This window comes from Gracilinanus agilis, chromosome 6 (genome assembly GCF_016433145.1).
Source record: "Gracilinanus agilis isolate LMUSP501 chromosome 6, AgileGrace, whole genome shotgun sequence".
Lineage (NCBI taxonomy): Eukaryota > Metazoa > Chordata > Mammalia > Didelphimorphia > Didelphidae > Gracilinanus > Gracilinanus agilis.
The window spans coordinates 28,925,151-28,952,540 of NC_058135.1; the positions used below are offsets into that span (position 1 = coordinate 28,925,151).

Sequence of the window (27,390 nt, forward strand, 5' to 3'; positions counted from 1 at the left end):
GTATAAGAGACAGCCTTCCTTCCTTCCTTCCTTCCTTCCTTCCTTCCTTCCTTCCTTCCTTCCTTCCTTCCTTCCATGACTTGGCCAGGGTAACATAGCTAAGAAGTGACTGAAGTCATTTTTGAATCCAGGACCTCCTAACTCTAGGCCTGGCAACTCTCCTCTGAGCCACCCAGGTGCTCCTTTCCCTTCCTCTGTACAACCCAAATACGAAGACCTTTTCTCTCCTGAGAAAATGACATCTTACCTTATCCCAGGTTAATGGCTTTAACTCACTTTTTCTAGGTTATTGTTAAATGTACATGGGTGTCCTGAGCATATAGCTGAAGCTGGAAAACAAGATAAGAAGTTGTACATGTGGGTTTAAAATCTCAAGCACCTATAGTGTGACTGGACAGCAGTCTGTGTGGAAGGGCTATGGGTGTTTTGGTGGACTACAAGCTCTGTAGGATTCAGTGCCAGATAGTGCCAGAAAGATTTCCTTGATCTCTGACTGCTGAATAGGCAAAGGCACTTGAAATATTCAGAACTAGAGAAGTAATAGGCTTCTTTGACTCTGCACTGATCAAATCCCATCTAGAGGATGTTCTGGGTACCACATCTAGAAAGGACAAGGTGGGAAGGAGATGTAGTTGAGGTTCTCTAGGAGGATGAGTTGAAGGTGAACATGTGTGGCCTGTAGAAAAGAAGAGAAGCCTTATTGGGGGTATGATATGTATCTTCAAATATTAGAAGAACTGACATAGGGATTAAGAATTAGCTACATTCTGTTTGGTTACTAAGGCATAATGAGAAGCAGCAATTGGTAGAGTTTCAGAGAGGCAAAGTATTTGGCCTAGGCAGCAATATGACTCCTAAATTCCACTTGGCTTCCTCTTCAGTTTTAATGAGTTTATTTTAGTTGGAAAGTTCTGATTTCAGCCACAGTCCTAACACCGTGGCAGAGGCTGAATTCTCTGTTTAATTTTTACATTTATATCTATCTCTGGTAAACCCCTGGTCAATTTGTGATTGAGGCAAAACTCAGTTTACTGAAAACATTTGGCTAACAGAAGGTAAGTTAAAGGGTCAAGGCAATCAGAGGGGAAATTGGGGAGAAGGGCTGTGGCCTTTTATTTTCCTCAGCCTGGGTCTGTAAGAGTCAATAACTGTCTAAGCATCTCTCATCTCTTAAAGCATAACCCTGTAAAGTATTACTCCCCACCCCCAGAAAGTTTACCAGACTGTTAACACTCTGTTCTGATGGTTTGATTTAATCAACAAATGTTCTCACCTAGTCTTGGCACCAGAGCCAGAATGAGGTGATTTTAGCCCCTCCCTAACAGAAGGAAAAGTTTTAAAAGTATAATGGGCTGCTCCAGAAATGTGTTTTTCGCTGCAGGTCTTCAAGCAAGGCTGGATGTCCACTCGATTGGGTGTTGTATAGAAGGGATTATTCCTCTTCAGGTAGGGGTTAAAATAGAGGTCCCTGGCAAATGTCTGAGAGAGAGACTGAGACGGACAGACAGATAAATGAACTGCATGATTAGGGAGGGATATGCTTCCACAGACTGTTCTTTGGGTAAAATTCCACTGGGTGGGAGGAGACAGCACTGGAGAAAGAGATTAAAAGCTGGTCACAGAGCAGGTAGGCTCATGAAAATGAATGTGCCAGATATTGTTAACTTTGAATTCTGGTTTTCAGAGCAAGACACATTCCTCTTGATTTTGTTACTTTAAAATGGAGAAATATGAGCACCTAGGACTGGTTGGTGAGGGGAGCTATGGAGCAGTGATGAAGTGTAGGAATAAAGCCAATGGAAGAATAGTGGCGGTCAAGAAATTCCTGGAGAGTGAAGATGATAAAACAGTTAAAAAAATTGCCACCCGAGAAATCAAGTTATTGAAGGTTAGTGAATATGTATTTGTTAATACAGAAGTGGAGGTAAGAGATGTTTATTAATAAAGACTTAATAATAGATAAAGACTGCTTTTTAGAAGACTTTTTTTGTTTGTAGCAACCCTTGTATTTGCAGTAAGATCAAGTAAACTTTCAGTTTCACAAAAAAAGTAATGTATCTAAATGCCTTGTGTTAATATTAAACAGTTTATTGAATTAAAATGTTTTTTAATTGTAAGCACAAGAAGAAGGAGATAGAATATGGAACAGGTAATCACTGTTTGGCAATACCAATATCTTTGGGCAAGCTGTGAAATTTAGGGCATTTAGGATTTCACTGGAGGATAGGGATAGAGAAAATTTACAAATATCTTTAGTTTGAACCTTAGGTAAAAATTGTTGGTGTCACCTCTTAGGTTATTAGAAAAGGAAAATGTAGCAACTTTCTTGTGCTTTTGGTGTTTTTTTGTATTTTGTATTTAAAACCATAAAGATAGTTAAAAATTTTTTTAAAATGTCTTTTAAAACAGATTTATGAAAGATTTTTTGTCTTGATAAAGTGTAATATCTTGGGTAATAGTTTTTATGAATGAAATTAGAAAAAGGCACGTGTAAGTAGGGCCTTTAAAACCATTTCATTTTTTCAAATTAAATTCAAAAAAGCAATATTTCTAGATGAAACAAAACTAAACTAAACTAAGTGAGCCATTTTCCAAGTTTTTTTCAGACTGAATTCTTTTGGGCATTAGATCAGCTGATAATTCTATTTCCCTAGACTCCATGCCTCTTCCATGGTGCCTTATGTTGGGCTTTCCTGGGCAAAGTCAGTTGCTTTTTGGGAGAGAGAAGCACAGATCAGAAGGAAATGAAACATTAAAATGACTTGACTATAGAATTTCAAAGGAACATATGTTAATGATGATGGCAAATTAATTAGAAGCGTAAGAACATCTTGCAAGGGAGAATGAGTCTTTTATTCTTTTGGATTTGCATACTTTATCCTTTTTCTTCATAAATACTTGCTGTATTTTTTTTATTTTTTATTTTTACAAGGCTGACTTAATCCTTCCCTGAATTCTTTTCTTTCTACCTATAACTCATTCTAGTGTTTCATTACCCTTATAAAAGAAAGTTCTCCTAATGTTTAATGCAGCTGTGAGAGATTGTGGTTAAACATTGACTTGCTTCAAATAGGGTGTACGTGTTTGTGTTTAAGATCAAGATTTGTTCTAGTAGCATGGAAGGCTTTTCTATCCTATTCTGCCAAAAAACCACTCTTGATTGTTTTTTGCCTGTGCAAGAGACCATATCAATCTGTAATAAAATCTGAACCTTGATTTAAAAAGTTTTATTGATGCCAATTATTTCCTAATATATACTCTTCTCTTTAAAATAGAGAAAAATAGTTAAGCAAAACTGAGTAACAGAAATAGACTAACTCAGAGTATGCACCAGTTGTCATTCATAGTCCTTTACTTGTTGACAGTAAGGATGCCTCTTTCATCAGCAGCCCTCAGAACTCAGTATTTGTTATTTAGCTGCCTTCTAGTGTTGTTTTCATTCACATTGTATAAGAGATTGTTATCCTGGTTCTACTTTCTTTGCCCTTTTTAAATGCCTGCAGATTTCCCCATTTTTTCCCTTGAATTCCTCATATTTGTTTCTTCTTTTGGCATAGTCATTTGTATCTCTATGTTCAGATTTTCCCCACTTGGTGGAGACACCCATTTTGTTTGTAGATAAACTTTGATTTTGATTTTAAAACAATAAAATGAGATGACTTTGGAAGAGAAATATGATCAATGCTTTTCATTTCTTTTTTTTGTGTGTGTGTGTGTGACATTGTCAAGAAGCTAATGCACTTTAAATGTGACACAATAGATAAGCATAAGAAAGAAAGATCATAAGAGAGTGGGAAAAGCATTGGCTCTGGGTTCAGATTTAGTCTGATAATTACTTGTATGTCTTTCAAGAAGTCACTTAAATCCCTGGGCCTCTTTACTCATTAAAAAGCATCGGTTGGACTAGTGGATTCCTGACTTCATTATTGGCAGACAATTGGAAAGAAGTGATTTCTTTTTCTTTTTAAAATTTTCTTTATTTTATTGCAGTAACAAATCTACACAAAAGTTTTTAGGGTTACATGATTCATGTTGTCTCCTTCTCCTCTTCCTTCCCCTCTCCTGTAGGTGATAAGCAATTCCATTGGGTTTTACTTGTATTATCACTCAAAACCCATTTCTATTGTTAATTTTTGTAATAGAGTAATCTTTTAAAACCAAAACCCCAAATCATATATCCAAATAAACAAGTGATAAATCATATGTTTTCTTCTGCATTTCTATTCCTACAGTTCTTTCTCTAGATGTGGATAGCATTTTTTTCCCTAAGTCCCTCAGAACCATCCTGCTTCATTGTATTGCTGTTAGTGTTATCATCCCACAATATTTCAGTGTACTGTGTATAATGTTCTTCTGGTTCTATACCATTTCATCATTTCTTATAGCACAATAGTATTCCATCACCATCATATACCACAATTTGTTTAGAGATTTCCCAATTGAGGGATGTCCCCTCAGTTTCCAATTTTTTGCTACCACAAAAAGTGCAGCTACAAATATTTTTGTACAAACAGGTCCATCTTCATTTTTTAAAAAATCTCTTTGGGATAATCTAATAGTGGTATTGCTGGATCAAAGGGCATGCATTCTTGTAAAGCACTTTGGGCATAATTCCAAATTGCCTTCCAGAATGGCTAGATCAATTCACAACTCCACCAGCAATGCATTAATGTCCAAATTTTGCCACCTCCCCTCCAACATTTATTATTTTTGAAAGAAATTATTTTTTTTTTTACAAATAAGGTTTGTTGCAAACCTTCCAAGCTTAGATGAAACACAAGAAATGGCTTTATTTGTTAATCTGCTTTCTTCAGCTACCAAAGTACTAAAAAGCAAGTCCAAAGCTCTTCCAACCAAAGGAAGTTTAATATGAGGAATAGAATTTTAACATGAAAAAGAAAAGGCAATTCTGGATGGAACTTTAATAAATAAACTAAATTATGAGAACTCAATGAGTGTTCTCTTTTGGATAATTTGTAAAAGGAGTAATTGGATATAGATGAGTCATTGTGGTGCATTGGCCAAAATACTAAACTTGGAAGCAGGAAGTCTTGTCATTGAATTGAACCTCTCAGAGTTACTGTGGGAATAATAAGGCATATTGTACTTGTGGAATTCAAACCTTAAAGTGTTATATAAATATTTTATTATTATAATATTATAATTCTTTGAGAAAGATGCAATAACTCATTTATATAGTGCTTCATGTTTAATAGAGTGCTTCATGAGTTCTTTGTAAATTGTGCAAGTATTTATTTATGTGAGGAAGCCAAGGCTCATTTAAGTCACTTGCCCCATGATCCCAAACTAGTAAGAAGTTCTGACTTTAGAATAAAATCAAAGTCTTTTAGCTAAGATCAAGGTAATTTATGCTATTCCTATGATTTCTAGGAGTGTTATATTTTTAAAAATGCCTTTCCTGTATCTATTAAAAGAATTATGTAAATTTTATTGTTTCTGTAGTAGGCAAATTCTTAAAGTTTATAGTTATTCTAATATTGAATCAATCCTGCATTTATGGTCTAAATCCAATATAGTCACTTTAATATTTTAAAAATATGTTCCTATAGTTTCTTTGCTTATATTTTATTGCTTATTGATTTTCACATATTTATTAGAAATATTGTATATTTTCTTTTTTCAGACTTCTCTCTTTTAGTATCATTTATCTAAAAGAAATTTAACAATATCTCTCCTTTTCCAATTTTTCTTTGAATTTTTGATAAAATTCACTTGTAAATCCACCTAGTCTTGGGATTGTTCTGTGGCTGTTAAATGGTTGGTTTGTGGCTTGTTCAATTTTTTTTCTTCTGAGATTGAGTTATATAAATTCTTCATTCTGTTAATCTGGGCATTAAAATTTGTTTAAATAAATATTTATCCATTTCTTTACAGTTTTTTTTAGACTGGCATATACTTGAACAAAATAGTTTCTAATACTTTTTTATTTCTTAATTTGTTTTGTATTTTTTTTTCATTTTTTCATATTGGCAGTATGTATTTTCTTTTCTTTTTTAAAAATCTGGGTAGATAATATTTTGTGTAACTTATTAGTTTCTAAAAACAAGCCCCAATTTGATTGATTAATTCAGCAGTTTATTTTTTTGAGTTTTGTCTTTCCTTTGATTTTTAGCATTGTTATTTTTTGTTTTGGGTGGAACTTTTTGATGTTGTTTTTCTAGTTTCTTTAGTTGTTTGCCAAATTCTTTGATCTTTCTCTTTTTTGTTGATGAAAATATTTAGCAGTATGAATTTTTTCCTAAGAACTAATTTGACTGCATTCTCAAAAATTTGGTATATTGTCTCATTTTTGTCATCCTTGATGAACTTAGTTATTATTTCTGTAATTTGTACTCTTTATTTGAGTTAAAATTTTTTATAAGATTCTTTCTTATTTCATCCTTTAATGAGGAGTTTTTAATTGTGTTTTAGGTGTGAAAGGATATGTTTAATATTTATGCTTTTCTGCATATTTCTGAGATATATATATATCACACAATTTTTATAATGGTGCCAGGCCCAGCTGAGAAATATATGGATTCCTTTGGATTCCTATTAAGTAGAGATCTATCATATCTAACTTGTTTAAAATTATATTTGCTTCATTTTTTCTTATTTATCTTTTTTTTTAGCTTTGCATGGTTTTGAAAGGGCTACATTGAGATTGCTACCAATACGAAAGTTTTGCTGGCAGTTTCTCCAGTTTAATTAACTTCTCTTTTAAGTACTTAGATGCTATGCCATAATCATAGAGATGAGGCTCTATCTCATTCATTCCAATTAAGTAAATTCAATAAACATTTATTAAGCATCTACTATGTGCTAGGTATTGTGCTAAGTGTTGGGGATATAAATAAGAAAGACACTTCTTGCCCTCAAGGTGCTTACAATCTATCCTGGGAAAGGAAGCTGGAAATCAGCCTGAGGGACTGTGCTGCAGACCATTTTTCACTTTATTTCTTTCATTTTTAAAAATATATCTTCTTCCACAACATGATGAATATGTTTTGTATGAGATAGCACATGTGTAACCAACAGCAAATTACTTACTTTTTCAACCATGGGGGAGAGGAGAGAGGGAAAGAATGTGGAATTTAAAATGTTAGAAAACAAATGCCAAGGGCATCTAGGCAGCTCAGTGGATAGAGAGCCCAGCCTGGAGATGGGAGGTCCTGGATTCAAATATGACTTCAGGTTGTGTGCCCCGGGACAAGTCACTTACTCCAATTGCCCATCCCTTTATGGCTCTTCTGCTTTGGAATTGATACCTAATATTGATTCTAAGACTGAAAGTAAGGGTTATAAACAAAAAAGGAAAGAAAGAAAAGGAATGCTAAAAATTGTTTTTACATGTAAATAAGAAAAAAAATTACTGAAGGAAAGGAAAAAAAAACCCAAACAAACCCTTTCTGACAACCATATCTTCTTCTTCACCAGAACCAGCCACCTCTAGGTGATAGCCTTCTTCACCTTGGGATAGGTCTGATCGTTTTGAGGTTTTTCCTTCTATCCAACAGTTTCTCAGTCTTGCTCCTGGTTCTGCTGTCTCTCACCATACACGTAGAATAGTCTCAATTTCACTTGAGGGACCTTTATACCTTTTCCTGAAATTAATCTCTCTGAGATTAACATGGTCATTTCTTTGTACCAATCTTCTTGCTCCCCACTTATCTGAACATTCTCCAGTTTATTCATGCCCTTCCTGAACTGGAGTGCTAAGAATTTACTGCCATACTCTAGATATAGTCTGACCAGGCCAGAGCCCAGGGACAATATACCTAAATGGTCTGGAATGAGAGGGAAGTCATTGGACTCTTGGCTAAAGGAAAGATACAGGCTTTCTTGTGGAATATCCTTTTTGGACTTTCTTTATATGATTGTAATTTGACCTTATGGAAAATTTATTACTTTTTTTTTTAAATTTAACAGCAATTGAGGCATGAGAATTTGGTGAATCTCCTGGAAGTGTGTAAGAAAAAGAAACGATGGTACCTGGTATTTGAATTTGTAGACCACAGTATGCTTGATGATTTAGACCTCTTTCCACAAGGCCTGGAATACCAAAGAGTTCAAAAGTATTTGTATCAGATTATTAAAGGAATTGAATTTTGTCACAATCACAATGTAAGTATTCAGTTTAAAGGGTGCCACATGTTTGGGTGGAAAGAGATTGGATTTGACATTAGAGAACCTAGATTTGAACCCCTCTCTGCCACATCTCTGTCTATATGAACTTGAGCAAACACCAGCCAACCAGTTGACAAGTATTCCCAAAATGCCACCATATGCCAGATTTTGTGCTAGTTAGGTGCTTAGGATACAGACAAAAACAAAAACAAACAATCCCTTTTTCACAATGAATTTAAATTCTAATGAGGGAGAAAAAAGAATGATAAAATATGTGTATATATACATATAAGTGTAAAGTTAATAAAATACATAATGAAATAGTGAATTCAGGGTAGTTTGAGAGGGAGGATCGGGAGAGACTTCTGGTAGGAAATAGTGTTTGAGTTGAATCTTAAGCGAGGAAAGACTGTGAGGAGGAGGAAAAGAGGAATGCAGTCCAGGCCAGTGTAAAAGTAGCAGATAGAATGTTATGTGTGGGGAATAGAGAGAAATCCAATGACTTTAGGGCCACAAAATGAGCATAACATGTCCTAAACTGAACTCCTCTTTCCTCCCAAATTCTTCCCTTTTCAGCACTTCCCTGTAACTGTAGGGGACATTGTCTTCCTTCAGTTACCCAGGCTCACCACCTTGGTATCATCTTCCCTAGGTATCCTTTTCAACTCTTCACTCTAAATCATTCAGTTAGCTAGCATTTTAAAAGCACCTCTCTTGTGCCAGGCATTATGTGAAACTGGGAAAACTGATGACAGACATTGCCTGCTTACTTCCTACTGGCAGAAAAGTAATTGACTAGAGATGTGGATGGGACGCATATTTTCAGATAGAGCCAATATGTTGACTAGTTTTATCACATACTTATTTGTTACATGGGAGGAGTTCTACTTGGGAGGATGGAGGGTTGGTGAATGTAATAGTGACATAAAAAAATATAAAAATGTCAGTGAAGCATTTTTTTTAAATGCACAAAAGAGACCAAAGGACATTCAGAAGGGGACCTACAAGGAGAGTAGTTTTGCTCTTATCATATTCAGTGTAATATATTCTTTTTTAAAAATGTCACAAATTTGCAATTTTATATGTATTCCCAAGTCATGACTGACCACTCCCTCGAATGAATTTCCAAGTTTTCCAAAGTTCTTTTGTTCTGTTATTTTAGTTATTGTATACATTATTTTCCTCATTCTGCTCACTATTATACATCAGTTCATACAAATTTCCTCATGTTTCTCTGAATCCATCATATTTCTTGTTTCATGTGGAGCCACACCTGGGTGTATTTCACCTTGGTGCTTAGGCAATGGAATTATATATGAGCTGATTTTCTTTGAACACATTGATTTGATGCCCAAACATGACCTTGATTTTTTTCATTCTGTGCTTTCTGACTTAGATTATCCACAGAGATATAAAGCCAGAGAACATCCTGATCTCCCGGTCTGGAGTGGTAAAGCTGTGTGACTTTGGATTTGCTCGCATGTTGGGAGCCCCTGGGGAAGTGTACACTGATTATGTGGCTACTCGGTGGTACAGAGCCCCAGAGCTTTTGGTTGGAGACATAAAGTATGGCAAGTAAGAAATTATGAAGTACCTAAGGGAATTTTTACTTCCTCTTCTGGGGAAAGTGTCTAATCCAATAAATTATCTTCCAAGTACTAAAAAGACATTTTTTTACTGAGGGTAAGGAAAAACCATTAAAAATGATGCCTTTGCATTTTTGCCACCTTATTATTAAACAATTAAAATTATTTTAGTGAATTATTTATGAGTAATTTATGAGGAAGATTAATAATGTTAACCTCTTTTATATATAGTGAAATATCAATTAAACAACTTGTCTGTATCCTACAATTTTAAATTAATTTTTGGTGTAAGACCTCATGATGGTGAGGGCTAGGGACATCCTCTTCCCATCAAGGAGCTCCAGTTCCAGGTTTAGTCAGAACCATGAATCTTTTATGTTGGGGGATCATCTGCAGTCTGAGGGGCTGATTCCAATCAGTCCTAACTGGTTAATTCCTCTTTGAGAGCCCCACATGTAAGGGACTCTTCTGAATTTGTTTGATTTCTTTTGAACCAGTCTGCTTATTCTTTTGTCAAATGAATTTGGCTCTCTGTTTTGAATGCCCTATGGTTTTACAGAGATCCACTGGAGAAAAATTGGGTACCCTATCTTTTTTCTGGATCTCTGGAGAGATTTTTTCTGCTTCTATCCTAATTGCTCTATGCATTAACAAGGATCTGTTGGAAAAAAGTTGGCCATTAGAAGGACCCATGGTAGAATTTTCACCCAGGACAGTTTGTTTTCTTCCTTTAAAGGGTCAGGAATAATTTTCAGTCCACTTCAGGTCCTTACTCCCTTTTGGGAGAGTTTCTTTCACTCTGGGACTAGATTTTCCCTTTTTTTTTTCTTTTTCTTTTTCCCTTCCTTTTACTTTCATTCTCTCTACCTTACCTAGTTTAGTAGTAAATTTCATAGGTGTGAAATGAATTTGAAATGCCTGTTGGATTAAGTAGCAGCCTTCCTGAAGAGTACATTAAGAGAGAGAGGTGACTGTATTACATCTGAAATACTGGTCACTGCACAAATTATGAGCCTTTCCTGTTTTAAGCATTTCTTTTGTGATAGAGTAATTAATGATTGTCCAATATCTAATCTACTTTGTACATTGATTAAATTTTAAAGGGACACAATTCATTTTGGGAAGATCCTAGACATGAACTATTTCCAAGCTTTGTTTTTAAGAAATTTTCTAGCCTATGAATGTGGGGAGGCAGGAGGCTCAGATCCTTTGACTGAGTTCATGTGCTTACCCTAAAGGGAAGGGATCCACCTTTTCTTGGGCTCTCTAGTTTATTTCTCCCCCACCTCAGAGCATAAATCTCCCTTTAAAAAACAAACAATCCTTTACCTTCTGTCTTAGAATTGATAAAAGCATTGGCTCCAAGGCAGAACAGTAAGGGCTAGGCATTTGGGGTTAAGTGACTTGTTAAGTTAGTTAAATTAAGGAGACTTCTTAGTCTCCTAGGTAAGTGACATCTTATGGCTCAAAAATTGTATTTTAGACAGTTTCCCATAATTATGAGCTGTGGCTGGATATGTCCTCTGTAGGAAGCTAGAACTCATGTGTTAGCCAAGGCCCTTCCTCCTCTAGGCTTGCTCCATAGAAGAAGCGCCTGCTGACTAAGGGAGCGCCCCTGACCATGCTCATGGAATTATCCTTAGTTATAAGATAATAAAGTTATGATCACAGAGATTTCTCAAGATAACCAGGGAAAATGTTATTGCATGTTATTAAAATAAAGCTCTCAATTTTCTACTATTATTTGGAAAGATATTTCATATAAACTACTTTTTCTAGATTAACAAATAATACTCCTAGTAGGCATCAACATATTTTCATTTTAATCATTTTTGATGGAATTTTTATGTCTACTTTTTTTAAATTTAAACATTTATTAATAATCATTTTTAACATGGTTACATGATTCATGCTCCTACTTTCCCCTTCACCCCCCGCAGTCCCCCTACCCATGGCCGACGCACATTTCCACTGGTTTTGTCATGTGTCCTTGATCAAGACCTATTTCCAAATTGTTGGTGGTTGCATTGGTGTGGTAGTTTCGAGTCCACATCCCCAATCATGTCCACCCCGACCCATGTGTTCAAGCAGTTGCTTTTCTTATATGTTTCCTCTCCTGCAGTCCTTCCTCTGAATGTGGGTAGCGTCTTTACCATAAATCCCTCAGAGCTGTCCTGGGTCATTGCATTGTTGCTGGTACAGAAGCCCATTACATTCGATTTTACCACAGTATATCAGTCTCTGTGTACAATGTTCTTCTGGCTCTGCTCCTTTCGCTCTGCATCAGTTCCCGGAGGTCTCTCCAGTTCGCCTGGAACTTCTCCAGTTTGTTATTCCTTTTAGCACAATAGTATTCCATCACCCGCATATACCACAGTTTGTTCAGCCATTCCCCAATTGAAGGACATACCCTCCTTTTCCAGTTTGTTGCCACCACAAAAAGCACAGCTATAAATATTTTCGTACAAGTCTGTTTATCTATGATCTCTTTGGGGTACAAACCCAACAATGCTATGGCTGGATCAAAGGGCAGGAATTCTTTGAGCATGATTCCAAATTGCCAGCCAGAATGGCTGGATCAGTTCACAACTCCACCAGCAATGCATTAATGTCCCAATTTTGCCACATCCCCTCCAACATTCATTACTCTCCCCTTCTTTCATTTTAGCCAATCTGCTAGGTGTGAGGTGATACCTCAGAGTTGTTTTGATTTCATTTCTCTAATTATTAGAGATTTGGAACTCTTTCTCATGTATGTATTGATACTTCTGATTTCTTTACCTGAAAATTGCCTATTCATGTCTCTTGCCCACTTATCAACTGGGGAATGGCTTGATTTTTTATACAATTGCTTTAACTCTATGTCTACTTTTTATACTTCATACCCTTTTAGTTTTTTCTCCAACACTGTGATGGGTCCTTCCCTGCTTTTAATGACTTATTGTTAAAATAGAGGTTCTTAACCTCTAATCCCAGTGTGATAATAATCTTTTTATATAAAAGAAAAAATGGTAAATTTCAGTTAAATATTATGAAATTGAATATGTAATTTTTTCCCATTCAAGTTCTCGGACTCCCTCGATCTCTCTTCATTAACCATATGGGAGGCTATGGACCCCAAATTAAGAATTCTTATGCTAGAGGTAGAATTATATGCCATGTAAAAAAAAGATATATTTTTTTAATTTTTAAAAATAAAAACCGTTATCTTCCATCTTGGAATCAATACTATGTATTAATGAGAACCCTCATTAAACATAGTTGCAGGTTTCTGCACATAACACAAGACAGAAGAGTGGTAAGAGCTAGGCAATGGAGGTCAAGCTCCGGGTCACACAGCTGGGAAGTGTCTGAGGCCAGATTTGAACCTAGGACCTCCCATCTGTAGGCTTGGCTCTCAATCCACTGAGTCACCCAGTTGTTCTCTAGATAGTCTCATATAAAAGGTATTCTTATATAAAATAAGATCCATGGAGATCATGACATATTTTGGGGCTCAGAGGCCTTTTTTAATTTGGTTCTGACTCTTTGGAATATTCAGTTTGTTAAGGTTCCAGAATTTTAACTTCTGAGTTAAGTGGGGTTTGGAAAGAATATGATTTTGATGAGCAATTTGACATATTTAAATATTATTCTAAGTACTAAGAGTACAAATAAGAGGCAGAACAGGTTAAGTTGCAGTGATTAAGTAAATAGATGCCAGATGTCTTATACCATATTTTTCCATTTCTTTCAGGGCTGTTGATATATGGGCCATTGGTTGTTTGTTGATTGAAATGTCCATGGGGCAACCCCTTTTTCCTGGGGATTCTGATATTGATCAGCTGTATCATATTGTGAAATGTTTGGGTAAGACTTTCTACTTGCATTTTATATTTTACTAGAGATGGGTTGTGAAAACTGAGTTTTGTCAATGACCAATATTTTTTCCAGATTGATTTTGATCAGTTTGACATAGCATGACTACAGTTGCATCCCTTTTAAATTTAAGAGAAAAAAATTAGAGACTGACAGAGTTTTGTATACTTTTATAAGCAACATGTAGAAACAGATAACTAATTTGCATCCCATCTTTTTGTCAAGGAAAATTGTGTAGAATAAGACTTGTTTCTTTATCTATATTCCTAGGTGTAACATAAACAAACATATAAAGAAAATCATTAGTCCTGAGCTATTATCCCTTCCTGTCCCCTTTTTGTGTGGGGAAGAATAACTGTACAAATTGGTGGGTTCTTTTGTTGTCTGGGACAGTCTCAAAGATTGACCACTATATTCTTCATACATATACTGAATCTAGAGGACATCTCATGTCTAAGATAGAAATTCACTAGTGTTAAGAGTTTCATAATATTTCATTTTTTTAATATAGGTACTCTTATAAGGTCAGTGTTATGCCATTAAAATAGGAAAAGAGCATGATGTTGAAATATGACTTTAGGGGGCACCTAGGTGGCTCATTGGATTGAGAGTCAGATGGGAAGTCCTGGATTCAGATCTGTTCTCAGATACTTCCTGGCTGAATGACCCTGAGCAAGTTGCTTGATCTCATTGCCTAGTCCTTTGTGTTCTTCTTTTGAACCAATATACAGTATTAATTCTAAGATGCAAGGTAAACATTGTAGTACAGAGAGAGGGGGTCAGAGCAGTTTTTACAGGCTTTGGCTGAGTTCTGAGGTCAGTTAGGAGTTTAGAATCTTGGAAGAAAGTTTCAGTTGGACCTGGGACCTCATGGAGAGAGCCAGGGCCAGCCGAGCTGCTTCTTCTCCTTTCTAAAGTTTGAAAATTTAGCCTAGCTTTGGAGTATTTATTTGAGATTTGTTAATTTAGATAAACCCTTTGAATCTCCATACCCTACCTCATTTCCCTACCTTCATTCCCTTACCTAATGTCTGTGAGGAGTGAATAAGGAGAGTGAATCAGAGAGCAGTTTCAAATCTGTGAAGGTTTAGCTATACTTTGGCAGTATTTTATCTAGAGAGGTTAGGTAGTTATCATCATATTCCCTTTTGATTTCAATATCACCTTGAGAGTTGAGTCAGGGCAGGACCTTGCTCCAACCCCATCTCTGCCTCCCTTCCCCACCTGAGGTTTCTTTAAACAACTGTTAGGGCTTCCTTTAATCCTTTTTACCTGACAATTTAACCTGAGAAGACAATAAAACCCCTTTTGTGTTTAAAACAGACCTGTTAGTTACTTTGTCAGTTAATTAGTAAGAAAAGGGAAGAAGAGGAATAGAGCCAACATACTCTGGGCTTGAAGGGAAGCCGGGTATCCATCTTGAAGAAGGTGTAACTTCAAAACAAGTCCCTTCCTGTGAAATTAACTAAAGCCTGTAGTTAATTTCAATCAATCTATTTCCCTCAGTTTGTCTTTAGTCTAAGTCCTAGCCTATAAGCCCTGCTGCTCTTTGCCTGTTTAGATTAATTCCTCCTCTCCCTGAAGATCTTTGTTACCTTCAGTGTTATACTCCCTGACTTCAGCCTCATATTATATCCTGAATCTCAACATTACATCCTACCTGCAACTCATATTATCTACCTAGCAAGTACCTGACAACATCCCTTCAAAATCCCCTTTAACCAAACACTTTTCCCAAATTCACCCATTACAACATGTATAACATTTGCTGATTTTACATGATTTGAGAACCCCAGCTTAACAAAGTTACAATTTTCATTTTATATTATTTTCTAATTACACATAAAACAATTTTAACATTAGTTTAAAAAATATTTGAGTTCCAAATTCTCTCTGTCTCCCTGTCCCTCCCCATTTTTGATTACATTAAATTAAGGTTTTGCACAAACAAAACTAAGGCAACTAAGATTAGAAGGAAAGCATAAAGCTGGGGAAAATATTTATAGAAGTATTTCTGATAAAGGCCTGATTTCTCAGATATCTAGAGAACTATGTTAAATCTAAAAAACTATAGGTCATTCATCAGTTGATAAATATCAAAAGATATTAATAGGCAGTTTTCAGGTGAAGAAATTAAAGCTATCTATAGTCATATAAAAATGTTCCAAATCACAATAGAAAAATGAAACTTAAAACAACTTTGGATTTCTTCCTCACACCTATCAGATTGGTTAATATGACAGAAAAGGAAAATGACAGATATTGGAAGGGGATATGGGAAAACTGGGACACTAATACACTGTTGGTGGAGCTGTACACTGACCCAGTCATTGTGGAGAGCAATTGGGAACTGTGCTCAAAAGGCTAAAATTATGTATATCCTTTGGCCTAGAAAACTACTACTAGGTTTGAATCCCAAAAAGATTTTTTAAAAAAGAAAGGAAAAGGACCTTTTTGTTTTAAAATATTTAGACTAGCTCATTTTATGTTAGCAAATAATTGGAAATTGAGGGAATGTCCATCATTTGGGGAATAGCTGAACAAGATGTGGTATATGACTGTGATGGAATACTATTGTGCTATAAGAAATGATAAGCAGGATTATTTAAAAAAACCTGGAAAGACTTATATGAACCTGATGCAAAGCAAAGTGAACAGAACCAGGAGAATATTGTACATAGTAAAAGCAATATTGTATAATGATCAGCTGAGATTAATTTAATTATTCTCAGCAATACAGTGATCCAAGATAATTCCAAAGGACTTGATGAAAAATGCTATCCACTTCCAGAGAAATAACTGATAAGAGTTTCAATGAGGACTGAAGCATGCTATTTTTCACTTTGTTTTTCTTCATAATTTTTCTTTTTTGATATATGTTTTCTTCAACAACATGACCAACATGGAAATATGTTTGTATGATTGCACATATACAAGCTATATCAAATTGCTTGCCTTCTCAACTAGAGGAGAGGGCAGGCAGGGGTAGAGGGAGACAATTTGAAACTCAAAATTTAGAAAACAAATATTAAAAATTGTTACATGTATTTGGGAAAAAGAAAATATAGAAAAAAATTTAAAAATTACTGTTTGGTAAGAATTCACTTGTGATTAATTTCTGGAGTTTTTTTTCTTAGGGGACTTTTTGGTGACTTGTTTAATTTATTTTTTAAAATGAGCTTAAGAATTCTATTTCCTTGCAGATAAAAGCATATGATTTTTCACTTGTTTATTTGGGTTTATATTTTGGGGTTTTGGTTTTAAAATTACTCAAAGAAATGAACAATATGGAAATATGTTTTGCATGACAATACATGTATAACCCAGCTCAAATTGCTTGCCAGCACTAGGACAGGGAAAGAAAGGGAAGGGAGGGAGGGAGATAAGTTCAATCATATAACTTAGGAAAACTTATATGGAAATTTGTTATTACATGTATTGGTAAAAAATAAAAATAAAACATAGACAAACACAAAAAGAATTAGATTTTCTTTTTGCTAATCTGGCCAATTTGTATTTTTTGTAAATATTCATCCATTTCACTTTGTTGTCAGAGTTATTGGCATATAATGGGCAGAATAGTTCTTAATAATTGCTTTAATTTCCTTTTTATTGGTGAATTCATCCTTTTCATTTTTGATACTAGTAATGTGATTTTCTTTCTTTTTTAAAAATCAAATCAACCAATGGTTTTCTATTTTATTTCTATTACTTTTTAAAAATAAAACTTGACCTTAATTTTATTGACTTAATTCAATGATTTTCTTACTTTCAATTTTATTAATCTCCTTTGATTTTCAGGATTTTAAATTTCATGTTTAATTGAGGGTTTTTAATTCATTCTTTTTGTATTTTTTTTGGTTGCATGCCCAATTCATTAATCTGCTCTTTTTCTATTTTATTGGCATAATGTTTAGAGAAATAAATTTTTGCTTATGTTTTGGCTGCATCACATAAATTTGGGTGTATTATCTCATTGTTATTCTCTTTAATGATATTGTTTCTATGATTTCTTCTTTGATCCACTCATTCATTAGGATTAGATGATTTAGTTTCCAATTAATTTTTAATCTGTGCATCCATTTCCCTTTATTGAATGTAATTTTTTATTATATTATGATATGACAATGATGTATTGAATATATCTGCTTTTCTGAATTTGATTGTGAAGTTTTATATGCTAGAAAATATGATTCATTTTTGTGTAGGTGCCATAACCACTGAGAAGAAAGTATATTCCTTTCTATTTTCACATTATTTTCTTCAGAGGTCTATCATATCTAACTTTTATAAAATTGTATTCATCTTAACTTCTTATTTATTTTTTGGTTATATTTATCTAGTTCTGAGAGGCAAAAATTGAGGCCCCCACTAATATAATTTTATTGCTTTTTTCCCCCTCCTGTAAATCATTTAACTTCTTTACAAAAGTGGATGCTATATCACTTGTTACATCTATGTTTAATATTGATATTACTCTATTGTCTATGGCACCTTTTAGCAAGATGTAATTTTCTTGCTTATCTCTTTTAACTAGATCTATTTTTGTTTTAGCTTTGTCTGAGATCTCTATTCTTGCTTTTTTTTGCTTCAAGCTGAAGCATAAGATTCTCCTCTAATTCCTTACCTTTACTCTCTTGGGTGTCTCTCTGCCTTAGATATATTTCTAGTAAATAATATATTTTAGGATTGTGTTTTTTAATCCACTCTGCTTTCTGCTACCATTTTGTTGGTGAATTTGTCCCATTTACAGTCATAGTTATGATATCTCTGTATTTCTTTTCATCCTATTTTTTTCTCTCTGCTTACTTTTCTTCTTCTTCTACTCCTCTTCTTCCTTTCTCTGTCTTTCTCTCTTTCTCTGTCTTTATTTGTCTATCTGTCTGCCTGTCTCTCTCTGTTTCTCTTTCCGTCTCTCTCCAAGTTAACCTCTCTAGGCCACAGTTTCTTAATTTGCAACATAATTAATAAAATAATAATAATAGCGACCTTGCAGGGTTTTTAGGAGGTTTAAATGAGATAATTTTGCAAACCTTTTAACTACTCTATAAATGCTAGCTATTATTGGGTGCTGTTTTTGCCATCAGGTAATTTAATTCCAAGACATCAGGAACTGTTCTATCAGAACCCACTCTTTGCTAGTGTGAAATTGCCTGAAGTTGAAGAACAGGAGTCTCTTGAAAACCATTGTCCTAAGCTTTCTGCAGTGGTGATTGATATGGCAAAGGTAAGGGGCTGGCCTACTTTGTCTAATCCTACTAGATGACTGAAATTTATTTAGAAGGGACTTTTTCCTCCTTTGGGCAGTGGTTTTCAAGACTATCCTGTTCAATTCGTAGAACAAGCATTATAAACTCTGTTCTTCTCCTGGGTAAGCATTCTTAGAAGCATGGTGCTGCCCAGGCTTGTGATGCTTAGGAAACCACAAAGTAACACATAACTTATACCTCAAAAAAGAAAGGGCCTGGAAGCTAGAAAAGGACAATTCAGATAAATAATGGAGGGGAGACAGGCATTGAGAAAGGGGTCTTCATCTTAGAAAGGACAATGATCACGATGAAAATTATAAAACCATGGTGTGGTGACAAGGTACTTGTTCACCAAATCTGGAACTATCAGGAGGAGGGGGGCACCTTTAGAATTTAACCAAAATGTAATGAATTAAAGGCAAGTTTTCCTTTATTCAGTGGGCTATTATCCATTTATGGGACTTAGTCTCAAAAAAATGAAATAGGCATGAAACACGGATATGAGAGAAAAATCTCTCAGAATTGAGTTAATTTCTGAGAAGATAATTTTATATTTTCCTATTGAGCCTTGGTTGGGAACTAGATTGGTGCTCAGTGGGCTGTGAATTTGATTAGTTTGGTTATTCCTGTTTACTTGTAGTTCTCAGGCCTCTATTTTTTCAGACTCTTTTTTGCTATAATAATATATCTTAAAATTGGGGCAAGGATAGCCTGGTATAGGTGCTTAATTGATTGACTTGAGTAGGGAAAAGAGAAGGTTGGGATTTGTGATTCAGATTGTCCAGCTTCCTTCAGCCCTGCCTCTGAATAAACTGTCTTTTGGCATAACTTTCACGGGTTTTTAGGCTCCTGATAATTGTTTCATCTTTACCATTACCATTGGTTAAAATGGACATTTAGAGACCCCATGCATTTCTATGAATGATAAACATAAATATGATGTTAAGAGGAGTGATCATATTCCTCACCCCCCAATTAATGTGACTAGTGAGCATCCCTGACTGTACTCTTCTCTCAGGGAGGACACTTCTTTGACCAAGGGGTATAGGACACTCTTACTTGCAGACATTTTTCTTTGTTTTGAATAAAATCTTTTCTTGGTATTTCAGAAATGCTTGCAGATTGATCCTGACAAGAGGCCCTTCTGTGATGAGCTCCTCAACCATGACTTCTTTAACCAGGATGGATTTGTGGAAAGGTGTGACACTGTACTTTTTTCATTGTTGAAATATGTCATGGCACAAGCAAAGCCACTGTTTTTGTTTTTCGTGATCCACCTGATAGTTTGAGGTTATTTCTTACTGTCATATAGCTGAGGGATTTACTGTCTTTTCAGAGTAGTGGATCCAAAAGTGCTAATGAATAGAATGACAGTTTATGCAGTCAAAGGGAGCCAAGTCAGGGATTGGGAACAAATGGGCTTTAATCTGAGGTCAGGAGAAGGACCAGGGGCTTCAAGTACACAATGGACACTCATCTAGGGGCCACAATCTGGGAACTCTACAGTTAAGTAGCCCAGATGATCTCAGGGCACCTTTGTGATGCACTCATAAGAGTGGGGGAGACATCTGTGTCTTAGAGTGAAGCAATTTTTGAAAAGCAACATTTATGAGAACACATGGAAGAGACAGTCAGGAGCTGTGGGCATCTGCGAGTACTAGTCCTGCTGACTCTGCAAGTGTACACATAGCAAGATTTTTAAAATAGACCCTCCAAGCCCTTCTTGTTTCTAGCACAATAATACATTTTTGTGCATGAAGTTAGCTTTTGTGAGCATTTAGCAAAACAACAAATGCGTGAGGCAGATTTAGATACAGGTGAAGAATTCTTTTTCTTCTATAAAAGCATGTAACAACTGTGTTTCATCTGTTCTTAGTCACCATGTGTATTAAGAGTATACCTTACCTATGTATGATGGCAATTTTTAATTTTAGAGAGCATGCTGAGAAATGAGTAGAAGGCAGTTGAGAAAAATAAAATCAATTCTATATAATTTTAATTGATCTTATTTACAATTAATTGATTTTATCTTGTAACTGCTTAAGTCATGGTTTTTTCTGTCTGAACTTAGTTCAGAATTCAGCTGGCTGGTAATGGATTAAGTTTAGAAATATGGTTCTCTTGTTAATCACTGTCCTATTCTTGCCTCAAGGAATTTTGATGTCTTTGGTCAGAAGGGAGTTGGGTCTTGTATTGTGATACCACCAGTCTATCTTCAAAGATATCTAGTTTGCTATACAAAGGAGTCTGACCTTGCAAGGCAACTCAATGAATACTTCTTAGTCTCCTGAAAAATTTAGGTATTTATAGATATATATTAAATATGTGGCCGCCAGGAATCAACAATTCAGGTTGATTCCGTAATTAAATCAGACCCAAGTCAGCATCGGGTTGAAGAGTTTATTTACAGTCTGGTAGGTAAAAAGTAGGAATAAAGAGAAAAAGAGGCTAGTCCAGGCCAAAGGCCTGGACGGAGAGAGAAGAAGGTTATAAAGCTTAATAATGAAGCTGTAAGCCACAAGGCCCAACAGCCAGATAGGCAAGAGTTTGGAAGCGGCCCAGCTAGGCCAAGGAAGTCAGCCTAACTTACCCACGTGACAATATAGAGCATAATCTGTCTGTGGTCTCAGGAGATGCTTCTTCTTCCAGTTCGAGATGGCAACTCCCCCACAGGAAGTTCACTAACTTACTTAAAGAGATCGTGTCTTTCATCACTTCCTGTGGTCCACCTCTAATTCAAATGGACAAATGGCAGTTTCTACATTGATTTGGACTGCCCAAAGGGCCGTCCCTTATTCTTGATTTGTTACTTATTGTCACATGTGGGTAACTTGTCTCCCCTCCCCACTAAGGGAGGTGGGAGTGACATCATTAGCACGCCTGGGTTGAATAGAATTTTGACTATTAATGGGCTGGAGCTAATTCTATTTACACAATCCCCCCTGATGATCATATTGGGTGCCTAGTCACCCCAAGTGATCATGTTACACAAACATCTTCTACCACAAAGGTCCTTCTAACTACAATAGTTAGAGATAAGAGGGAAGTGGAAAAGAGAGAAAGCAAAACCAATGTTTTGCTAAGCGCGTTGACAAGAAACCAATTGGGGGCAGTCCCCAATCGGCTTATCATGTACAATTAAAGTAGCTGTTCAAAACCCATCAGTCCATTCATTAGTACCCAAAGTTCATTCTGGATCACTTGATGCAACAAACCCCATCAGTTCAATCAATTGCAACCCAAAGTTCATTCTGGATCTCTTGATTAAACGTAGGTTCTTCAGGCATCTCTCTGCAAGCAGTTCATTCTATGGATTAAGGAATCAGCAAGTTTTTCTTTCCCTGAGAATTTTTCTCAAACAAAACCAAAAATCAAATCTTGGATATAATAAAAATACGATTAATCTTGGATTTTATAAAAATACAATCCCCCCTGAGTGGGGCTGGGGTGTGGGGTGGGGTAAGGAGAAGGGTTATTGTGAGCCCCTCAATCCCTACTTCCAGCCTTTCATATTATTCCCCACCCCTGTATGCAAGGCCACCTACCCTAGTCCGTTCTTTGTTCTCTGCTTCCCAAAACCTATAAAAGGGGAGCTGTCCTTTAGCTTGAGGTATTTGACTAGAATATGAGGCAGCTAATGACCCATCTAAATTGATGAGATCACACCCATTTGAGTATACTTACTTAAACGCACACATGTTTTTTCCCTGATAGATTGTAACCTCCTTGAGAGTAGAAACTGTTTCATTCATGTTATTTGTATCTCTGGTGTGTCACATAGTGCTTGGTGATTGAGGAGGCAATGATTTTAAACAAAAATGACCAATTATTAGGGTTCTCTCCTTGTTATTAACAGGTTACCTTGCTCAGAGAAAACATGCCTCAGTCTACCTTTGTTGAATTTCACTATTATTCTGTCTCTGTATAGGGCCTTTAGCCAGCAGTTTCCAGAGCTGATGCTGAATCTAGTTTGTAATCTTAACAGAACAGTTATGTTATTCTGAAGAATTTGAAGTGTTGGTAGGACTAGACCCAGGCACAGTTGTGAAGTTGGAAAAGTTGGCCTTTGGTATACTTCCCTTTCTGCAATTTCAACACCATTTCCTGGGCTCACTTCCTATCCTAGCCCAGTTTTCCTTTATTACTGGAAAGTGATCTAATAGAACTAACTCATACTAAAATGTTAATGGTTTCATGTATTAGTCTTCCAAAAATAATTTACATTTTGACAGAAGATGACAAACTAGAGTATGAATGATAAATTAGGACAAAAGGTAAATTCCTTTGTTGGGCTTTTTAAATTCTTTATGGCTTTCTTTCCAGGTTCATTTGACATTATTCTTCCTCCTGCACTGTGTTCCAGCCAAACCTGCCTTCTTTCTGTTCCTCACACATCAATATTTCATTTCCTATCCCTTTGTCCTTGTATTGGCCATCCCATATGCTGGGAATGCCTTCCCTCCTCATTTCCACTTCCCAGGATCCCTCATTTCCTTCAAGATTCAGCCTAAGCATCATCTCCCTGAAACCTTTTGCCATCTCCTAACTGCTTGTGCCTTCCCTAATTGCTTTGTATTTATTTTTTATTTATTCTTTGTATATTTGTTCTACATATACTTACATATCTCCCCAAAGCAATCCAGCTCATTTTCTTCCTCCTTTTTAATTCAGAATTTAGTTTGGTCTTTCCTAAGTGGATGGTGTTATAGGGGATTTGGAAAGATGTTATGGGGATTTGGATGAATGTTATAAGGGACTTGGAAGATAGGTAATATGGGTTGCAGGTAGGATGTAATAGGGAGGTTGAGGCTGAAGCTACGGGTAATAACTGGTAGGATCGGGGAACAAGACTAGGCAAGGGATCCAAGGCTGGAGATAATCAAGTGAATATACTAGGTAATAGAGAAATTAAGGCAATATAGTGGATAAGGAAGGTTCAATGATGAAGGATGGCAGCTTAGGAGATAGGAGGAAATGAGGGAATGTCTGAAGTCAGGAAGTATAATCACTGAGGTAACAAGGATTTCCAGGGAGAGGAGGAATTAATCTAAACAGGCAAAGAGCAGCAGGGCTTATAGACTAGGACTTAGACTAAAGACAAACTGGGGGAAATAGACTGAATTGAAATTAACTACAGGCTTTAGTTAAATTCACAGGAAGAGACTTGTTTTGAAGTTCCACCTCCTTCAAGATGGATACCCGGCTTCCCTTCAAGCCCAGAGTATGTTGGTTCTATTCCTCTTCTTCCCTTTTCTTACTAATTAACTGAAAAAGTAACTAAAAGGTCTGTTTTAAACACAAAAGGGGTTTATTGTCTTCTCAGGTTAAATTGTCAGGTAAAATGATTAAAGGAAGCCCTAACAGCTGCTTAAAGAAACCTCAGGTGGGGGAAGGGAAGCAGGAATGGAGTTTGAGCAAGGTTCTGCCTTAACTCAGCTCTCAAGGTGATTTTGAAATCAAAAGGGATTATGATGATAACTACAAAACCTCTCTAGATAAAGAACTGCAAGAGTAGAGCTGAACTCTCGAAGATTTGAAACTACTCTCTGATTTCAATCTCCTTATTCACTCCTATCAGACATTTAGGTAAGGGAAAGGAAGGTAGGGAAATGAGGTAGGGTATGAAGATTCAAAGATTTATCTAAATTAACAAATCTCAAAAAACACTCCAAAACTAGGCTACATTTTCAATCTCAAGCAGGAGAAGAAGCAGCTCAGCTGGCCCTGGTCCTCTCCACGAGTTCCCAGGCCCAACTGAAACTCTCTTCCAAGATTCCAAACTCCTAACTGACCTCAGAACTCAGCCAAAGCCTGCAAAACTGCCATGTCCCCCCTCTCTGTACTACTAATGCCCCTTTTCATTGTAAAATGTGCAACTAGCACCATTTTAATAGTTACTAAAGTCTAAGGGATTACTACTCTTATACTAAGCTAAATTCTAACTAAGCTCTTATCCCTAAGTATGCAAAATAAGAAAAGGTTGCTATCTCCTAAACTATGCTAAAACTAAACTAAACTAAGATGGGTTAAGGTAAAAACATAGGAAAGGAATGGGGATTTCAGTTTTGCAAAAAAAAAAAAATTTTTAACAGAAAGTAAAATAAATTAAAGTTAAACATTCACAAACATTCTTAAGGCTAATTTTTGCTAACTAGAACAAAGTAATGAATTCAATCTATGCATCTATCTAATTTTATGAATTAATCAGGAAACATTAGCTAAGAAAAAATTTTGCAAATATTTTTTGCAAATAAGCTTCGAAATTCTAGTTCACTTGCTAAAGGTAGTGTATGAATAGATTAGTACACTTATGCCTATGTTAGAAATGTTAGTAATAATAAGTAAGACTATATTATTTGTAAGTCTTCTGGTTAAAACATAGACTTTTCTATGTACAATATTTACAAAGAAACTTAGGAAAATCTGTCCCTGTACTAACTTATTAAACTAACTAAACTGTCCCTGTGTGTTAGTAAAACTGATTGCTAAAGGTTAGTAAGCAAAATTACATATTTACATGACATGTCAGGTGATTTGAGTAGAAGGTGTCTGAACCAGAGTAAGAGAAATTCTGTACTAAGGCAGATATATCCTTCTCTCTTAAGTGTAAGTTTTGTGTTTCACATGTAAATGTGAGGTCAGGAAAATGTTTTATGTGTTGTCTAGTGGCTTATCCATGTAATGATGTGTTACATACTTACTCCACCGGAATTCTTTTGCAATGTGCGTGTACTGCTTGGATGGAATCTAGTGTTGTGTGCAGTGAGAATTCTGTTGGGTGTAAATTATCTTCTTCCAAATACATATGTCCAGCGCTGATCCGATGTTCCTCTTCATGGTGTGGATGTCCTTCTTACGATTGATGTATTTTGGTCACGGATGTCTTTGTAGTTCTCAGGTTTGCTGTCCTCCTGAAGATCTGCGAAGTCAGCAACGCCCCACTTGTGTTTGATGCACCAGCGTTTGTCAACTTCTTCTTTTTTTTTTTAAACCCTTAACTTCTGTGTATTGGCTCCTAGGTGGAAGAGTGGTAAGGGTGGGCAACGGGGGTCAAGTGACTTGCCCAGGGTAACACAGCTGGGAAGTGTCTGAGGCCAGATTTGAACCTAGGACCTCCTGTCTCTAGGCCTGACTCTCAATCCACTGAGCTACCCAGCTGCCCCGCTTGTCAACTTCTGATTTCGGTCAGGAACAAATTTTAAATGTCTATCAAATATGATTATTTTATCTTCTTTTCTATTGTGGTTTAATAAAGATGATTATAGGTAACAAAAAAGTTCGTGATTAAGTCTTTGTGCTTTCATTCATTCGTTGTCATCAGTTTCTAGATCTGGTATTGATTGCAAATCAAATGTTGTGTCTTCTTCTTTCATTGATTCTTTTCCATTGTTATAATTATTTACAGATGATTCTTCTAAGTGATTGAGATTGGGATAAACATTTGGGTATAAAATCTGATTGTTTACTAGCTCTTGGTCTACTTCTGATTCTGATTCATGGTCTGATTGTTGTTCTGATTGCTGCTCTGTCTCAATGGTCTTATGTATAGATTTTGGATTTTCTGAGGACTTGCTTGATTGATCAGTTGGTGTTAATTGATCTTTGTGTTGTATAATTTCTGGGTCTTGTGGTTGTTGTTGGGACATGTCTTTTGCTGGCTTGACATGAGTGACATGGAACCAAGAATCCTTCCCTTCAATTTTGATTGCACTTGGAGTTGTTAAAATTATTTGGAAAGGTCCAAGCCACTTGGGTTCTAACACAGACTTCCTAGTGAAGTTTCTGGTGTAAACATAATCTCTGGGTTGGAAGTTGTGTAGATTAAAATCAAAAGGTACTCTTTGATGTACCAAGCCTAATTTGTGGAGTTGATTTAAACATTGCTTGAGCAATTTGATTTATTCATAGAGTTTGCCTAGGTGTGATAATTTGTGAATGCTTTGAGGTGCTTTGCCATGGAATGGTGGATGTCCATACAGCATTTCAAAAGGTGAAATATGTGTGATGCTGTTGGGTTGGCTTCTTAGGTGGAATAGTGCTAATGGTAATGCATCAGGCCATTTCATGTGAGATTCTGCACATAATTTTGCTACAAGATTTTTCAGAGATTTATTCACCCATTCAATCTGTCTACTGGACTGAGGTCTAAATGTTGAGTGAAGATGTCTCTTAATTCCTAATGTTTCATAAACTATAGCTAAAATCTTATTCACGAAATGGGACCCAGAATCTGACACAATATGTAATGGTATAGAGAATCTAGGTATTAATTCTCTCAGTAAGATTTTCACAACAAAAGCTGAGGTGTTACGCTTTGCTGGAAAAGCTTCTGGCCATTTAGTTAATCTATCCACTATTACTAAAGCATATCTATAACCTTGACTCCTTGGCATTGAAGAGACTCTGCAGTCTTAGGGCTTGAGAGAGGACTCACCATTCACAAGGGTTACTTTCAGGAAATTCGGTGCTCTTTTACTAACCTGAAGCTCCCCATAAAAGCAAAAACTTATTTCCCCTATACTAACATTTTACTGATATTGTTGCTGTATATGGCAAGGCATGAAATGCTA

The 27,390-nt window shown here is 35.9% G+C and overlaps 1 protein-coding gene across 6 annotated transcripts in view; it reads left to right on the forward strand.

Annotated features, from left to right (window-relative positions):
• The first annotated feature begins 1,367 nt into the window (after positions 1 to 1,367).
• CDKL2 (cyclin dependent kinase like 2) overlaps positions 1,368 to 27,390 on the forward strand; it is a 49,643-nt gene continuing 23,620 nt past the window's right edge. For 4 of the 6 annotated variants that reach the window (XM_044681420.1, XM_044681422.1, XM_044681423.1 and 1 more), the window contains exons 1-6: positions 1,622 to 1,888; positions 7,930 to 8,124; positions 9,524 to 9,702; positions 13,450 to 13,562; positions 18,659 to 18,798; positions 19,930 to 20,018. In XM_044681420.1, the coding sequence (XP_044537355.1) occupies positions 1,721 to 1,888; positions 7,930 to 8,124; positions 9,524 to 9,702; positions 13,450 to 13,562; positions 18,659 to 18,798; positions 19,930 to 20,018 (884 nt within the window). In that variant the 5' untranslated portion in view covers positions 1,622 to 1,720. Of the gene's footprint in view, positions 1,447 to 1,621; positions 1,889 to 7,929; positions 8,125 to 9,523; positions 9,703 to 13,449; positions 13,563 to 18,658; positions 18,799 to 19,929; positions 20,019 to 25,711; positions 25,862 to 27,390 lie in introns of those variants that run through there. The other 2 variants (XM_044681421.1, XM_044681425.1) reach the window with 2 other exon arrangements.